At 44.3% G+C, this 16,233-nt stretch overlaps 2 protein-coding genes across 6 annotated transcripts in view; one reads left to right on the forward strand and one right to left on the reverse strand.

Moving 5' to 3' along the window:
- Positions 1-3,808: 3,808 nt before the first annotated feature.
- Positions 3,809-16,233, reverse strand: part of GJB7 (gap junction protein beta 7) — a 30,550-nt gene continuing 18,125 nt past the window's right edge. For 2 of the 5 annotated variants that reach the window (XM_084512576.1, XM_084512574.1), the window contains 3 exons: positions 8,628-8,689; positions 6,307-6,390; positions 3,809-4,804 (listed from right to left, as the gene is read on the reverse strand). In XM_084512576.1, coding sequence (XP_084368702.1) covers positions 3,983-4,777 — 795 coding nt within the window. In that variant the 5' untranslated portion in view covers positions 4,778-4,804; positions 6,307-6,390; positions 8,628-8,689 and the 3' untranslated portion in view covers positions 3,809-3,982. Of the gene's footprint in view, positions 4,805-6,306; positions 6,391-8,627; positions 8,731-9,974; positions 10,127-16,233 lie in introns of those variants that run through there. The other 3 variants (XM_084512575.1, XM_084512573.1, XM_084512577.1) reach the window with 3 other exon arrangements.
- Positions 13,642-16,133, forward strand: SMIM8 (small integral membrane protein 8). Its single transcript, XM_084512578.1, has 3 exons — positions 13,642-13,751; positions 14,428-14,569; positions 15,693-16,133. Exons 1-3 carry the CDS (start codon positions 13,657-13,659, stop codon positions 15,849-15,851), a joined length of 396 nt encoding a protein of 131 aa, XP_084368704.1. The 5' UTR covers positions 13,642-13,656; the 3' UTR covers positions 15,852-16,133.

The following is a 16,233-nucleotide window of genomic DNA, read 5'->3' on the forward strand; positions in this document are numbered from 1 at the left end:
CTGACAGCCTGTACAACAGGCAATCTAGTATGGTATTTTTTTCCTTTTTTTTAATATATATTTATATATAATTTTAACAGGGACGGAAAGGAGGGTTTGGTATGAGATGTCACAGACTGCAGAGGGTACTGTAGTTTGCTAAAGCCACTTACGAAAGTTGCTGATGAAATAAATTTCTCTGGTGCTTGCATCTAGGCCTTTCCCCATGAGTGATGTATCACGCCTCCTGCTCAAGCGTGCTGGCAGCCCCTCAGGGCCCCATGGGCCTTACCTGTGCCTTCGGGACAGGATAGGGCTCTGGGGGTGGCCGAGGCCAACCCCATTGATGCCTCCTCAGCCTGTGGGGTGCCCAGAGCGCTCCCTGATTCCCCCTTGCCTCCTCTCTACCTCAGCATCTCTCTTCTCCCCACTCCATCCCTGTCTCTTGCTGCTTCTCCCTCTCTCGCCATTCTTCTCCCACCTCTTTCTCTCTCCTTTAGCCTCTCTTGTGGTTAACTGTGTTCCTAAAAAGAAATTCTTACACTGTCTGAGCCCTAATCGAGTGCAGTGCAGGTCCTCACTTGTTTTGGGATGGCCGACATTGACGTTCTGGAGGCACGTCCTGCCCATGGCTGTTATGAGGTCAGGGAGAGAAGCTTTTAAGAAACACCAAAAGCAGATTTCAGCTCAGGTAAGGAGAAGCAGGTGGCCATACTCCTGCCTTTGGGTTCTGTGCCACAGGAGCCCCCGGGGCCGGGGTCCCACCTGCACGGGCACCAGGCCCCAGGGGAGCCGCAGGGTGCAAGGAGGCTGCGGGTGCTGAAACTACCAGCACATAGGGAAGTGTTTTTTTCCCCTATTACTTTTTTAAAACTTATCTCTCAAAAGACAAGATTTCTTGGGTTTTAAAGGACACGAGGGTTTACAAAAGGTTTGGAACTTCTCAATGTTTGCAGAGAAGTTTTAAAAAAAGGCATGAGGTAAATATTTCTGTGTGAATGTGTATGGAGGGATTGTGGTATTTTTCCATTACAGTAAAGGCTGAGGTCAGCTTCGTACCAGTTGCTGTGTGTTAAAGGAGACAGTTCTTTTAGCTTTTAAAAAGAGAAATACAGCATTAGAATGGAAAAGAAAAAAAAAAAAAAAAAAAAAGTATTTTTGTCTGGGTAGCATGGAAGTTTGATATATGAGGGGGAAAAAAAAGCCATTTGAGTTTAGGCTTCGAGTCTACAAACTCATTTGAACCAAAAACACAAGCATGAGTGACTTCAGAGATGGGTGGATGAGGAAGATTTAACCTAGAGAGGAAGGAATGTAAAGGTGATAAGGGTGGGAATGGGGCTGGGGGGCTGGGGTAGGAAGGGAACTAGTAAAAGACCAAATGCTGGACAAAAGCAAGGCTTCGGAAAGTAGAGGAGTTCCTGCTCTCGTGTTAAGTAAAATCTGGCAGAGCTGCCTTGTGTGATGCTCATTTCCTTTACATTAATGGCTCTGCTAAATACTCCTCTCATTTTGCAGCACGATGCAAAAGCCACTTGGGTGTTTGCTACCAGGGAGTCAGGGCTTACGCAGCTGGTCCATAATACCTTGTCAGAATAAAGTGGTTTACATGAGAAATAATTTCTAGTTGTATCAAACCTGAAATGTCTTCCAAGACTTGAAACACTGTCATCTGGAATATAATTTATTATTTCATGATTGTTGAGGATAGAAATTAGCGAGAAATAAAAACTTGTATACGCATTTAAAAAAGTTCTTGTATCACATGAAAATTTTTGGTCCAAGCAGGAAGTTCTGGCCAGCTGCAGAGTTTGGAGGGATGCTCTGAAGCCCTTCAAGCCCTGACTTAACATATTTTTTATATTAGAGAGCAGCTATGACAAATTTAATCAGAAACCTGTTAGCTAAGCTGCATTTGCTTCTTTTGCTCTCAAATAAACCCTGCTTTAAAAAATAAAGAGCTTTTTCATTAACGTGCTATCTTCAAATCTGTCCTCAATAATTACAAAATAGTCTTTATGGTAGTATTTTTCATTTTGATAGTGTTCCATTGTCTTAAGAAAGGATGCATTAAGGTACAAGAAAGATGAGATAATTTTGGTTTCCTTTCTCAGTTACCAAAAGGGTGGCAGTACCGTTACACGGAGCAGACCAGCAATGGTTTTGCTTCACGCAGTACTTGACGGGGTTTGTGCAGTAGCTATAAAAGACGTTGTACTTGCATCCCTCTCCTGAGCCACTCTGCCTGTGTAGAGACTCAACAGAAGACGTTCGGAGCTGTAAAGCACGTTGTCTCGACGGACACGCTGCTACCGCGCCGTGCGAGATGTAAAACTTTAACTGGCCGCAAGCTGGCAAGCTAGTCGTATCTGACATGCTGCTGTTGCAAGATCAGCAGAGGCAATGTATTTTCACCTCTTATAAAATCAGGTTTATAGAAAGGAAAAAAAAAAAAAAAAAAAAAAAAAAAGCCAACTCGCATGAGCTTGAAAATCATGGTCAAAAGTACATAATTTTTTCAATATTTCCTAAAGTTAATTGTGTAATTGCTGCCCCAGTACTCATAAAAGTAATGCTTTGTAACCACAGCTGGAGTTTCTGGAGAGAAAAAACAGTTAACGTGTTTTCACTAACTGTTTCCTCCTGTATCCTGGAATGAAATTGGTGCAACATCCTGGCAGCTCCGCTTATTGCAGGCAGCTTTTTCTCTAAAAGCGTGTGTTTTGATCAGACTCAGCACTGATGTCAGGTCTTTGATCACGGCAAAGGAAGGAGAATGCTAGCCTGAAATAAGTCTTTTTAGGAATGATTTTTATCATCTCTGAACCTTGAGTTCAAAAGAAGACTCATTTCTGTCCCTTTCCTGTTAGCCCATGTTACAACCATAACAAAGAGCAGAGATGTGTAGCGTTCAAGAGACGTTCTGAAATTTGGGGGGCAGTAAGTCATTATTGTCTACTGAGTTTCCATGGGAGGCTGCGAGTGTCTTTACATTGCACATCTTCTTCAACAGCAGGTATCTGCTGAAGGAGCAGTGGTGTTTTCAGCCCTACCAAAGGGACCAGGTTTGGGGCTACTGAATGCTAGGACCGCTGGCCCACGTTTTGCTGCATTGCAGAGTCTACATTTCTCTGCTTGGATCGTAGAGAACTGTGGAAGATTTTTTTCCTTCACCCACTGCAACCACCAGGCAGATGAGGTGTGTGGTGGCTGGGGTGCTGCTCGGTGTGGGTGACCAGGAGTTAAATCCATACGCCAGGATGCAATACCCGTGTGAGCAAGGACCTTTTCTTATGGGATGTGTTCTGCTGATAAAGGTCCTACAGACTGCGAAGGGCTCAAGTACCTACAGGAGGAGGTGTTCCACAAATAGCTAAATAACCTGCTCTGCCTTTATCGCCATTGGCATAGCTAGATGTATTTACCCCTTATTATTTTTTTTTTTGAAATGCTTCATAGGAGGACAGCTAGGATGGGCTTGGGATGATCCAGCCCGCTTTGAGACACGAGTAGCTGTTGTATGCCAACACCTTCTGGTTACTATCTCAACATTTATCAGATCCACCTACCTGGGAAACACTCTAAATCCCCTCACTGTCCAATATCTTAATTCCAGGTTCTCTAATAATAATGGTATCTTAATTCCAGGTTCTTCCATCTCTGGATATAAAAATCCCCTTTTTGCTTGTACCAAAGCAATTCCATGTAATATGCAAAACACAGGTGTTCGAGCAGTTGTTTCAGTGTGATTTATCTTAAACATTTGCGTAGATATCAAAACCCCGTGGAATTTTCAGGCCTCTTCAACATGAACAGATCTAGGTAATTCTATGCATGACATACATAATGCAAGTGGATTTATTTGCTTGTATAACAGAGGGAGGGAACTAATAGAGGAAAAATACTTCCTAGATAACTCTCCTTTCGCTTCTGTGAAGCACTGATGGGAACAGGGCGATTCACGAGATACAGCAGGTGTAACAGGAAGGTGTTGTCCGACCTTTCAAGTCAGTGGGGAGATATTCTCCTGTCCATCTTGTTCATTCAGAGGCAAGGACAGGGGGCTGTCATGGACTGGTCTTGCAGCTGCTGCTCTCCTGTGACTGATGGTTCCCGATTTGTGGCAGCCGCTTGCTGAGCCTCGATGTTCCTTGGTGTACCTCTTCAGATAACACTTCACGGAGTATTTGCAAAGGAGGTAACTCAGTTCACTTAAATTTAATACAATGCACAGACATGAAGTTGCCACCAGAAAGTAGAGGAAAATCATCTTCTCAGTTGGCTTGGAGATATAGCAGTCAACAGTATTAGGACACGGTCTCACGTCGCATTTGACGAGATGTGGTATTTTGAATCCGTTGTACAATTTGTAAAACAGAATGAGAAAAACTATTTCAAATCCTGTTTTTAAAACAAGACTGATGAGGTAAGTGCACAGCAACCCACCATCTATCTCACCTGGGCTTTTGTAAAGTGTCTGGTTGTGCTTTTTTTCTCTGTTCTCTCGATAAGCAACATGGAAAATAACCAAGAGCGAGGGGGTGGAGACCAGGATTAACTGCAAAGCCCAGAGCCTGACGTGAGAGACAGGGAAAAAATGGTCAAAGCAAACATTTTCACAGCCAGGCTGCTTGATGTTGCATTCAAATTCATCGTGTTCGTATTTCCAGATGTTTTCTGCAGCCGCAACGTAAACCAGCAAGCGGAATATGAACACAACTGCTACCCAGATTCTTCCGATTCCCGTTGAATATTTATTCACTCCACTCAGCAGGTCACGCAGGAATGCCCAGCTCATCTTTCTCCTCGGGGGAGGAAGGAAGTGCTGTATAAAAGAAGCACAAGATCAGAGATGCTTCCTCTTGGCTGAAGAGAACGGGAAGCGTGTTCAAGGTGAAATGCAGCCAGGAGTTGAAGCAATTTAAACTGACTAAGCAATTAATAAGGAAGGGGGAAAAAAGGGAAAAAATAAAAAGCAAATCTTCTCCTACCTCTAATAACTTGTACCTTCTGAGGCTATCATACAAAAACTATTTGCTGTTAAAGTAGGCTCTTGTCAATTAGGCTGAAGCCTAATTGTTCTGTCAGGCGGTGCTCCCTGCAGGTAGATGTGCCTGTTCTTACCGAGGGCCTGCTGAGCATCCCTGGCTGAATTCAGATGAGTGCTCCACCACCAAGGCACGCTCCATGTAGCACCATCCATTTTGCAAATAGTAGGCATCACCAAATCCCATTTAGCTTTCAGATTTATGCATAGGAGCCAAGTATCCCAGAATAAATTGACTACCAGGATGCATTTTGTTTTCTTTTTGTCTCAGTAAATTTATGCAGTATTTTAAGTCCTGTACTGCTGCACTGCTGTTTTGTTGTTGCTTTGTTTTCAATTTCTTATCGTTTAAGAAATGCACAACTTTATTCCCAGAATTTATAGATTTTATATATATATATATTTTTATAAATATATATAAATAATAAGTTTTTTTTCAATGTGAGTCTTCCCCTGCCCTAGCTCTGGAGCTTTTCTTTTGCGAAGGGATGCTTCAAGGAGCCACTGGCAGCCAGACTCTGCTGAAAGTCAAGCGAGGACCTGAGAGAGGCACCAAGAGCAAGCACACGGTCCCCTTCCCACCCCTGGGTTCTGCACGGAGGACACCAAGCCCCTGCGTACGAGCAAGAAGTACATCCATTCACGGGAGGCAGAATGGCTGGGAAACATCAGGAGGGGAATCTGAGAAGCCTCCAGATCCATATTTTAGATCTTCATGGCCTCGTCCCATCTACTGAGAGAAAATGCACCCACCTATGGCTGCCCCAGCGTTTGGGAACCCCCCTGCCAGTGCTGTAGCTGCAGATTTAGAGCACCATAATTTGCACCATTAGAGCTGGGGACTTCCTGGAGGAGCTGAGGAATGGCCATACGGCCAATTCACACTGGGAAGGATGCTGAAAAGATGTTCTCACCACGACTTGTTACCAGACTACTCTTTTATGCTGTAGGTATAAAGGAGTAACAGGAATACCGTTTGGCTTGTATCCTATCAGACATATGCTTTTAAATATATTTGGCAGACTGGTGACTTCGTTAAGGAGCTATTTCTATCCTCTACATCTGCAATTAGAGCTCAAGCAGATGTTTAAATCAAGCTCTCTGAGGTATGAGCACTATGCCTGTAACGATTTCTAGGCAAGTAATATGTGTATTAGCCTCGAAGGGGCTGAGTAGCAAAGGGTGAAGATGCTGCCGACCCTGCTATTCGATAAAGCACGGGCCAGGAAACAAAGCGTTCACACGAGCAAGTGCAAGCATTCATCCACGTCAATACTCACAAACAAGCTGTCCTCCTGAATGGATTTCTTGCAGAAGGAAAGCCTCAAAGGCCTTTTTCTGGGATTTTTAGATGTGCACAGGCACTGCAGAGGGAAGAGTGAATTTTATTATTCCATGGAAGACCAGTGTGGTTTTTGCTAATGGCCATAAGAACCGTGCCCGTCTTTCCTGATGCCAAAAGCCCGGTGTCACCCACTAGCCCGTGCTTACAGGCACCTTCAGAGTGGCTGGAGGTGCACCAGTCCTGAGCCCCCCGCTGAATGAGTGAGGCCAGAAGTTGCAGATAGGCTGGGTCTCCCTGCCCAGGGACTGCAGTGGTCAGGGTCTCGACAAAAATCTTGAGCAGGTCTTGAGCAGTGGGCAAATTCCAGCTAGGCAAATGATGGGATGGGTGGAATTGCTGCAGAGATATTGAGAAATACAGCAACAGAGGCTGGCACCTAGAAATCTGGCCCTTAAATGAGTCAAAGGTTCAAGAAAGAGAGCAACAAATGGGTCATAGGGGAATCTGTTTGGCACAAAGGAAATAAAGACCACCACCAAAAATAGAAAAGCTTCTATTGGAAGTTGTAAAGGAGACACTACAGTGTCAGATCATTAACTCCAAGTGCTCAAGAAGATGAATGTGGCAAGAGGAGCAGGAATTTGAGGTTAGATTTAACTCAAACTCCCTGTGCACATACGCACACCCCAGCTTGGACAAAAGATGAAGGCTAGAGATACCTTGACGTGCTCTGCTGACTTCTGCCTGATGTAGCAGGGATGAGAATGAAAACAAATTCCTGGGCTGCTTCTGCTCCCTGCCAGGAACCGGAGCAGCTAATCCCCTCTCTTCACATCTATCTCCTCTTCACATACAAAATGTGTGTCCTGGATGTGACTTGGACACCCCTGGTGAGACACAGGTCACCAGAAGACCCCTCGCACACCTGGTTTCCCTCAGATATGGACGTAGTTTCAGTTCTGCCTCAAGCCTGCCCACAAGCTCTGCCGAGCAGACAGAGCAAGCCGAGTGCTCCAGCAGCTCCAGGAGTGAGGAACAGAATTCATTGAGTAAAGCGTTTGGTAACGCCACTGCTGCTGAACATACCCAATAATCCTTTCCATCCTTTAGCGAGGTCTACGGAAGGTTGGCTAATGTGCGTGGAGTAATGCATCCGCTGAAGAGCATTCAGAGAATGAGTTCATCTAGATTTCTGTCGGCTCTGCTACTTTAATGACATTAAAAGCAGACAAGGTATCTCTGTGTAGAGGAGAATTGGGGGAAAAAGTATGAAAATGCAAAAACCACCTACTCAGAAAGAAGGAAGAGGGGAAAGCATCCGCACTGTTAAAGGCACACAGGGGGCAGGCAGCTCGGAGCAAGCAGGCACATCACAGGTCAAAGGTGCTGCATTAGTGGAAATGGAAATGGAAGGGTGAGAAAGAGCAGAAAGGATGGGTCTGGGCACTGCGGGTCTAGCACTCGCACAGGCGGACACAATCAGCCTTGCGGGCTGAGAGATGGAAAGTCAATTCCTTTTTCTGATACAAACATTGCTAATGGGAGCTTTCTGGTGCACCTATGGCTTAACCTTGTCTTTTTTATTTTTTTCCTTTTTTTTTTTTTTGATAAGGAAAGAATCATAAATAGTGTAAAATAAAGCAGAAAACAGTAGTAGAGGAACACAGAGTATCGGATCATAATAAAGCAGACTTGGTAGCAATCTTGAGAGGTCATCCTCTGGAGCTTTTATATATGTAGGGTTTATATATAAATATATATATATATAAACAAAACATAATCTCAGCCCTTTTCTTTTAAAACAGCAATCAGCTCTGCATTTTGAGAAAAGGAATAAAAGCATTGGCACGATGATTTCTGTAAATGACCAAACAAATAACGAAACTTAACTTCAGATTCTCGTTTTTTAATTTCACTTTCCCTTTATTTTCTTTGTTTGGTGGTATAAGGAAGTTTTACTGTTGCTGATCCTTTGTGCTTGTTTCGTGGACTACCCACTGCTTCCTTACTGAGGTCCACAGGCTGAGCAGCACCGATTCACCAGTTCCCCTAAGAAGGCTTTGTCATGCTTATAACTCTTGCTGACAGGTGTTTGTTCAGCCTGCTCTGAAATTTATGGAAGCTCCGCTCCCACCCTACCGTGGTGCATCTATTCCAGCGCTCTGCTGCAGGAGAAGAGGCAGCAGGAAACCTCCCGGGAACGCAGAGGGACAGCCCAGCTCCAAAGCCACCCCGCCAAGCTGGGCCTGCAGCAGCTATTCACGGTGCTGAGCATCAGCAGCAGGAGCTGAAGAACGACTGCTGCAGGTCACTCACCTTGCAGCGCCTTTGCTTCTTGCTCAACAGTCAGCGTGCCGACATGAGTGGTTTTCCAGGTCCTTGTGAAAGAGCCAATGAAAAAATATAGAGGTCAGAAAACCTAGCCTTGGGTGGTTTGGATAACCCGTCTGCTTCCTCTCGCAGATCAACTTAAGATCAATCTGTAGGTTCTTTGGACTGAACTTCCCTGGCATAAATCCTTCATTAACTTGATAAAAAATTGAGTCCTCTGCTCAGAACATCAAGAATCTAGACAGGGAAAACCCGTGCTGTGGAGGAGATGTCCATAAGGGAGGTGATGGGGTTTATCCAACATCACCCGACACATCAGGGGCAAAGCAACAGAGCCAGGGTCTCTCATAGCCCAGTCCATTGCCTTCATCTTCCTTAGCTTACTGATTTTAGGCTCTCGCTATTTCGTGCTTATTATTAACTTTTAAGTCCTCAGAACAAGAAATGTGTCCCTATGTAAGCCTCAGGGTACTGCAGTAAGTTATACTAAATGCAGAATTCTGTAGACAATTAAATCCTGCTTAAAATAGACGTGGTGTGTAAAAACATCAGCCTAGATATTTATTTGCCAAGTGACTACAAAAGGAAAAGAAAAGGCTAGATGGAAAGAAGTTCATCTGGATGATTGGAGATTTACATCTGACTTTGGCACAGGCTTTCTGAGTGGCTTGGGACAAATCCCTTTCCTTTCTGGGCTTCACTACCTTAGCTGCCAAACACTCACTTCTCTGAAAGCATCCCGTATAAATTACGTCTTCAGTAGGCTCCGTAACCTTAAGAATGCGTGGCATTCTTTTTCACAGCCAGCAGTGGCAAAATCCCATCTTGTTTTGTGCTTGGGAAAACCACAAACCCCACTTAATAACCCAGCAGCTGCTGAGAGCGCTGCTTTGCCAGCTGCTAATTGCTGTGGTCTCTCCTCCACAGCAGATGAATGTTTTTTGAGAGAGGGCAGACGCAGTTCACTCTTGCCTTTGTTACTTCGGTAAATCATATCATTTAAAAATAGAAACTCAGAAGAAGCCAAAAGGACTTTAAAAGAAATGGCACCCATATTTCACCCGTGCAACTGGTAGAGCATTTTCCATCAACTTCATGCCAAACAGATAACCAGCAAGTGTTAGAAACGAAGTCATTTGTCCGTGGCTACACTGAGTTTGCAGCTCGTTAGTAGGTACAAGCAAGGCACCAAAACTGGGATTTGATCGGTGTCTCATGCTGGCAGATGGGACACTGCCATGAGGCTGTTATCAAACCCGTTCAACCTTAAAAAAACAAAAACAACCCCTGGTTTGGTAAGACTATATTTTATAACAAGAAACCCGAACTCACCTGTGTGGCTGTGAGCGATTGCAGCTGGACCCCCGTTTTCTAGTGGCATTAACCCCCAGCGGTTCATTTCCCAGAAAGGGAGTCGCTGCTCTAAGCCTTGAGAAGGGAAACCGCCCGTCTCCCGGGCAATGCAAACTAACCCAGCGAAACGTGATCGCCTCCTCCAGCACACCCTTCACTCCGGAGCCCTAACACGGCCGCTATCAGCAGAGAGATGCCAGGAAACCCAGGCATTTGTTTAACTTTCTTTTCATCCTTTGAGCGCGCTCTCCGGCTGCACACCTCGTGTTTTTAGGCTGGCGGAGGCAGGGTGTCATTAGCTAACACACGTGCCTTTTAGCATGATGCTCCTGGCCCCAGAAAAGCCTCCAGGCACACAGCTTGGTGCCCGACAAAAGCCACAACCAGCCAAGCCAAGTTTCATTCGCATCAGTGATTGAAAGGCCAGAGCGATGGCACGAATATCGTCATTACCTGAAGGGCAGTCGCTGCGGGAGCGAGAAAGCTAGAATTTAACTTTAAAGCTAGACTTTATTACAGCATTAAAGGCACCTGAGCAATTACAGAGATGGAAAAGAAAGCTGTAAAAGCCCCGGCAGCCCATTCTTTATTAATCAGAAATGCATGGTTGTGATCGGGTCACTTAAATGTCAAAGTTGTTTAAGTGTCTTGTGCCACTGGCTGCTGTATCTCCAACCTAACCAGTACATAAATGTTAGGCACTGCTGCTCCCTGATATGTTTCAGTATGCGGTGATATTTGTATTTAAAAAGACAACTCTAAGGTGCAGAAAGTCAAAAAGCACACAGATTACAGAGACAGATGGATTTTATTCTGTTAAACCTACGAAATTCCTGCCCTCCAGAGTCCTGCCAGGAGCTGCGTTCCCTGACTCCAACTTGAAGGGTGCCCAGCTCTGAGCAACAGAGAAATCCCACCTCTGTGAATGTTTCTCTGCCCCTTCTTTTCAGGAGAAACTGTTTTTCTCCTTCCAGAGGGGATGGTCTGGGTTTTTGTTTTATTCTTTTCCCAACTGGAAACAATTTGCCCACTCCTTAATGAAAGTAGAGCCCAACTGAATGCGTTTTCTCTTCTGTATTGAATTCAGTTCAACAGACTTATAACCTTGATCAGTAGCTGAAGAATAACAATTGCTTGAATCTTGGCTGGCAAGCATGGCTGGGGGATTTTTCTGTCTCCTAGAGACAAAGCTGGTTAACAAGTGTTTTAACAGACACACACATAATGCTATGAAACGCGAAAGATTCCCTTTAACAGATTCTCATTTTTAAAGAGTTTATTGCCTTCAAACTATTTTGCATCACCAGTGGTAGGGGCCCAGCAGAGGCATGCTGCTGTCTGAAAACTCTGCTTTCTTTCAGCGAGGATGAGACGAATGAGCAGCAGCCGCTGAAAGGGCTCTTGAGACTGACACGAGCTGAGCAGCGCACACAGAGAGCTCTCAATGGCACCTCTGTCTAGCTGCACATCGGTTTGTTTCTTCTTCAGCATTTATTTCCTCGATATGAGTGAAATTATTGTTCCCCTTGCCATTAACAGTGACTAAGGCAGAGGAAGTACCTGTAATTCCCAATTTTTTGCTTTTTTCCTTCCCACCCACTTTCCTTTCCTCCAGACTTGTTTAGCTTTTTCTGCCAAAAAAAAAAGGTCCCAATTGCCAGCTCTAATTAAAATATAAACTCACAGTGTCTAAAACATTGCAAAAAGCAGGCAAAACAGGCATGCATTTACACAGTACTCAGTCACGTATAAAAATCCTAACAAATTCATGGTGTAAATTGCCTCTCTCTGCAAGTCACACCCGTGCTGAAGTCCCAGTGTTTATACAGAAGGAAGAATTCTGTGTCCCTGGCAGATCTGTAGCCGTGTGTCTCTAAAACAGGGCGAAGCTTATCGGCAGCTTGAGGCATCCTATCTTCATTTGGAAGACAGCGCAGAGCTCTCCCCTTTGTGTGGCACTTGAAAGGAGTAGGAGCTGTGAGGTGAATCAGCAAAGGCGCAGGCCGCCGTGCCGAGTGCTGCATTAGGCTGGCTACTGCATGCTAACCATGTCTGCGGGTTGCGCTATCAGATCCCTTCTGTCCTCCACAGAGACTTCTGCGGCTCAAACGATAAGGGGATGCGAGTCTCGGGAAAAGCAGGAGCTGCTATTAAGTTCTGAATGGCCACAGCACACAGCACAATAGCGAAAGCGAAATCCCGAAGGAATTCTCTTAAAAGGAAAATAAATCTCAGTAACAGCCTTGGATTTTGAAAAGGAGGGTTTTGTGTGTGTGCGTTGACTTTACAGGAGAGATACTCAGATAATAAGATGATGGCTGACTTGTAAGGACTCAGAAATACCACAGATGTTTACAGTTCTACCCTTTAAAGAACACCTTCTATAAAAAAAGATGCCAGACAACTTTATAAGCATTGATGGACAGAGCTTTTCAACATCCTGAAGTGTCATACACCAACATAATATTCACACTGCAGACAAAATAAAACACTTTCCCACAGCCATGGAGCAAAACTAGAAACAGCAAGCAGTCCGAGCTTCCCTCCACTGCAGAGCTAATTTGGATATTCAGCACCTGCATAATGCATGCTGACCACCAGCACTCACACCAAAGCCCAACCCCATTTCTCAGCCCCTCTCTTTGTATGCATGCTTCATCCCAAAATTCATCCTATGGAGAACATCTTCCCTCCAGCCAGGGGTGTTCTTTGTACAGTATGTGCTTTCTTCCCCCATCAGCGATGTCTGTGGGACTTACCTGCCCCTTATAGGAAAGATGGGAAGCGCCAGAGAAGTACCAGCAGCCTAACAATCTGTCTGCATGGCCAAGTGGCTGCACTTTCTGGCATAAACCCATCCTACCACGACCTGGAAAATATTATAATGGCCCAGGCTGACTTTGAGACAAGAGTTTTATCTGCATGGATGCGGTCAGTCAATGGCGTGAACTGCTGTGAAGGGGTGCATGTGCTGATAAGGGAGCATGTCTCATGGTGGCGATGTAAAAGTTTTGTGTCCCCATGTAAAACGTGTCGATTACTTTGGAGATCTATGCAGAATGTCTCCTGCAGTACTGTAAAAACTCTGATTTACCTCAAGAAAGCAAGATACCCCCCAAAACACAAGGGTCATGTTAAAACTTGGTATTAGCTTCTTTAAATTACACATGAACCAAAACAAGTGAGAGCAATCATCTTCACTCAGAGTGACTTTTTTTTTTTCTACTCAGTGGTTTCTGAACAAAATCAGCTGTGCGGCATATGCTGCCAAAACAATAGCTATGAGATTAGCAGATGGTATGTTGTGAATTAAATGTTGACAGAAAACACAGATATTAACCACTGAATTCTCTCCTGATACCAAAACTTCAATGTTAAGCATCACACTGCATTTCTGCCTGCCTATTTTCACCATGGAAGCTTAATATGGATAATTTTAACAAAACACCGCAGCGCAGTGCACTGGGGTGCCCAAAATCTAAATTGTGGATCCAAATAACAGAAAGGGGAAGCTTTAATCAAAACTTTATTATTTTTTTTTTTCCTGCTCAGACGGACTGCACTTCCAGAGGCACGTGTGATTCCCGATCGGGGCGATAGAAGGGAATTTGGGGAGGGTTTGGGGCCGCCATTTTGTGTCCCCCCCCCCAGCCCTCAGGGGATGCGGGGCGGCCTCCGCCCAGCAGGGGGCGCGAGCGCGCATGCGCGCCCCGCTCCCCCCCCCGCGCCCCGGGAGGGCCCCGGCAGCGGCGGGAGGTGAGCGGTGGGGGAAGGGCGGGGGGAGGTGGCCGTTAACGGGCGCCCGGCGCCGCGTGAGGGGCCGCTGAGGGGCGTCGCTTCCAACAGGGTTTTTATTATTTTATTTATTTATTTTTCTTGAGAAGACCCTGGCCGAGGGTCTGGTGGTGGCCTCTCGCCGAGTCTGACGTGCCCTTGTGCTTGGAAATGAGACCGGGGGCTCCTTGGGGGGGGGGGGCTGGCTGCCTCGCTGGGGTGGCCCCACACCGGCTGTCCTGTCACCCGTGAGATTAAAAAAATAAAAAATAAAACAATCTGCCATGACACTGTTTCTCGTGGCAAAGCTCTTTCAAGGTTCTTTCGGACTGTGTTTTGTAGGCTGGTGCTAGGGGTGCAGGTAGCTAACGCGTTAGCCAAAGGTAAGAAACAAAAACAAGCCCAGGCATACATTTAGTATATAAAACTACACGCTGCCAGAGGTGTGTTTTAGGATGTGCAAATTTGACAAGATTGAAAATCAGTGTGCTTAAGCAGGGAATCTTAGACCTAACACCAGAAGCAGTCAGTATTACGTAAACAAATTAAAATTCACAGTGGAAGAAGACAAGCTAAGCAGAGTGAGCAGTCATGCTCAGTGTATTTCTATTATTATTTCTAAAATGCAAATGACGTTTATTTTTCGTTCTGTTTTTAGGAAGTGTTCAACATCAATTACAATGTCTTCCAGTAAACCTCTGAATGAGAATGAAAAACCCAAAGGGAGGAATCCAGGATTGAGGGGTGTTCAGACAACTATGTTGTTCCGAGCTGTGAACCCCGAGCTTTTCATCAAACCTGTAAGAGGCTTATTCGGAGAGAAACTAAATGTGCTTAGAGAGACATGTTTGCTTTAAAATAATAATCGCAGTGCTTTGTGCATTATATAACTCTCTTGTTATGCAAACCACCCAGTAACATAACTAAAAATATTTTTGCTTTTTTTCCACTCTGATTGTTAAGAGCCCAGAATTTGCATTGTTTATTCCAGCTTTTATTTCACTATTACGTTGTCTGATTATTTAGTACCTAGTTGAGTTACTTCAGGAAGAAAATAATTTGTCACTACTCGTGATTTGACGGGTTAAGTCACAGCAGTCCTCTTTAATATTTGAAAAGGAAGAAATTAGAAAATGGAAACTTTTTGATATGAAAGGAGGGGCTTTTGGGTAGCTTTTCATTATTTTGGATTTTTCTTTTTCTCTGTTTTTAATATGCCAAAAGTTTCAGGAATCCAAAATTCTGGTGCGCTTTCTTATATCCTTCATAAAACTCTATTACCGTCTATGTATATGCAGTTTTTCTTTCATTTATTAAATGAGTTAATTTAATTGTTTGTAAAATAGTCAGTTTCATCTTGGTTGACCAGAGGTAGCATAAGTTATTTCACACATTTTGTTGGACTGAGTCACCTGGTTCTGTGCTGTTAGAAAATCTACTAGTATTGTTAGCTCTGATGAAATTTTGTGCACATAATAAAAATAGATCTGGTGATGATAAGTGATTTGTTCTAGAAAAATGTAATCAAGGTTACTTGGCAGGAGCGGAGTGTGTTGTCCCAGCGGTATATCCAGATAAATTCTGGTAGAGGTCTGTAGTAGTTACCCTTAGAAATTGGCTGTGGCCAGTTCATCCATGCTCAAGCAGCACAGGGACCTGTGCACTGGCAGTGGGATGTTCTGGGATGTTCCAGAAATGGAGAGCCCTCTTTTTTTCAGAGGGAATTCATTGTGCCTTGTGAAAATTGTGTCTCTCTTCTTGCTGCTGATCAAAGCCATTTGGAGTAGTCTGAAGGAAGGCATGGTAATTGTTGCAGACATCACAGTAGTTCACTCTTTGATTTGTAAGCTGAGATTGAAGAACGTAATGTTTGTGGTGAATGAAAAATGTAATTTAAAATGCATTTTTTTTTTTTCTTGTCAGAACAAACCTGTGATGGCATTCGGGCTCGTAGCAATTACCCTCTGCGTGGCCTACCTTGGTTACTTGCACGCAACAGCACAGAATAAAAAGGAGCTCTATGAAGCAGTCGACAGTGAGGGGTCCAGATACATGAGGAGGAAAACTTCCAAGTGGGACTGATGACGTAAGGAAGGAAAGAAGCAAAGTGTTCACAGAACTTTTCGAGGCAACTACTGTTTTTTCATCTCCCCACTAAAATAATGCTTAAATATCTCTGTTGGCATTTAATCCAATTGAGGTGCCATTATAAAATACTGCGCCTGTACAAATAAATTGTAATTATGATATACACACACATAAAACTGGTTTTAAGAATTGTCATCTGCAATCTCCACAGTATGTTAGAAGAGACACGATTAACTTGGATGTGCAGTCTAGACTGGTAAATGCCTCATAAATTCATATAATGGTTCAAGTCATTTCTCTTTCCTTAAGTGAAAGCGGGGCTTTGTCTTTTATTTTTTAAGCACGAGTATATAGTGCGCTGTGTGAAAAGCAAAAG

This window comes from Aythya ferina (genome assembly GCF_964211825.1).
Source record: "Aythya ferina genome assembly, chromosome: 3".
Lineage (NCBI taxonomy): Eukaryota > Metazoa > Chordata > Aves > Anseriformes > Anatidae > Aythya > Aythya ferina.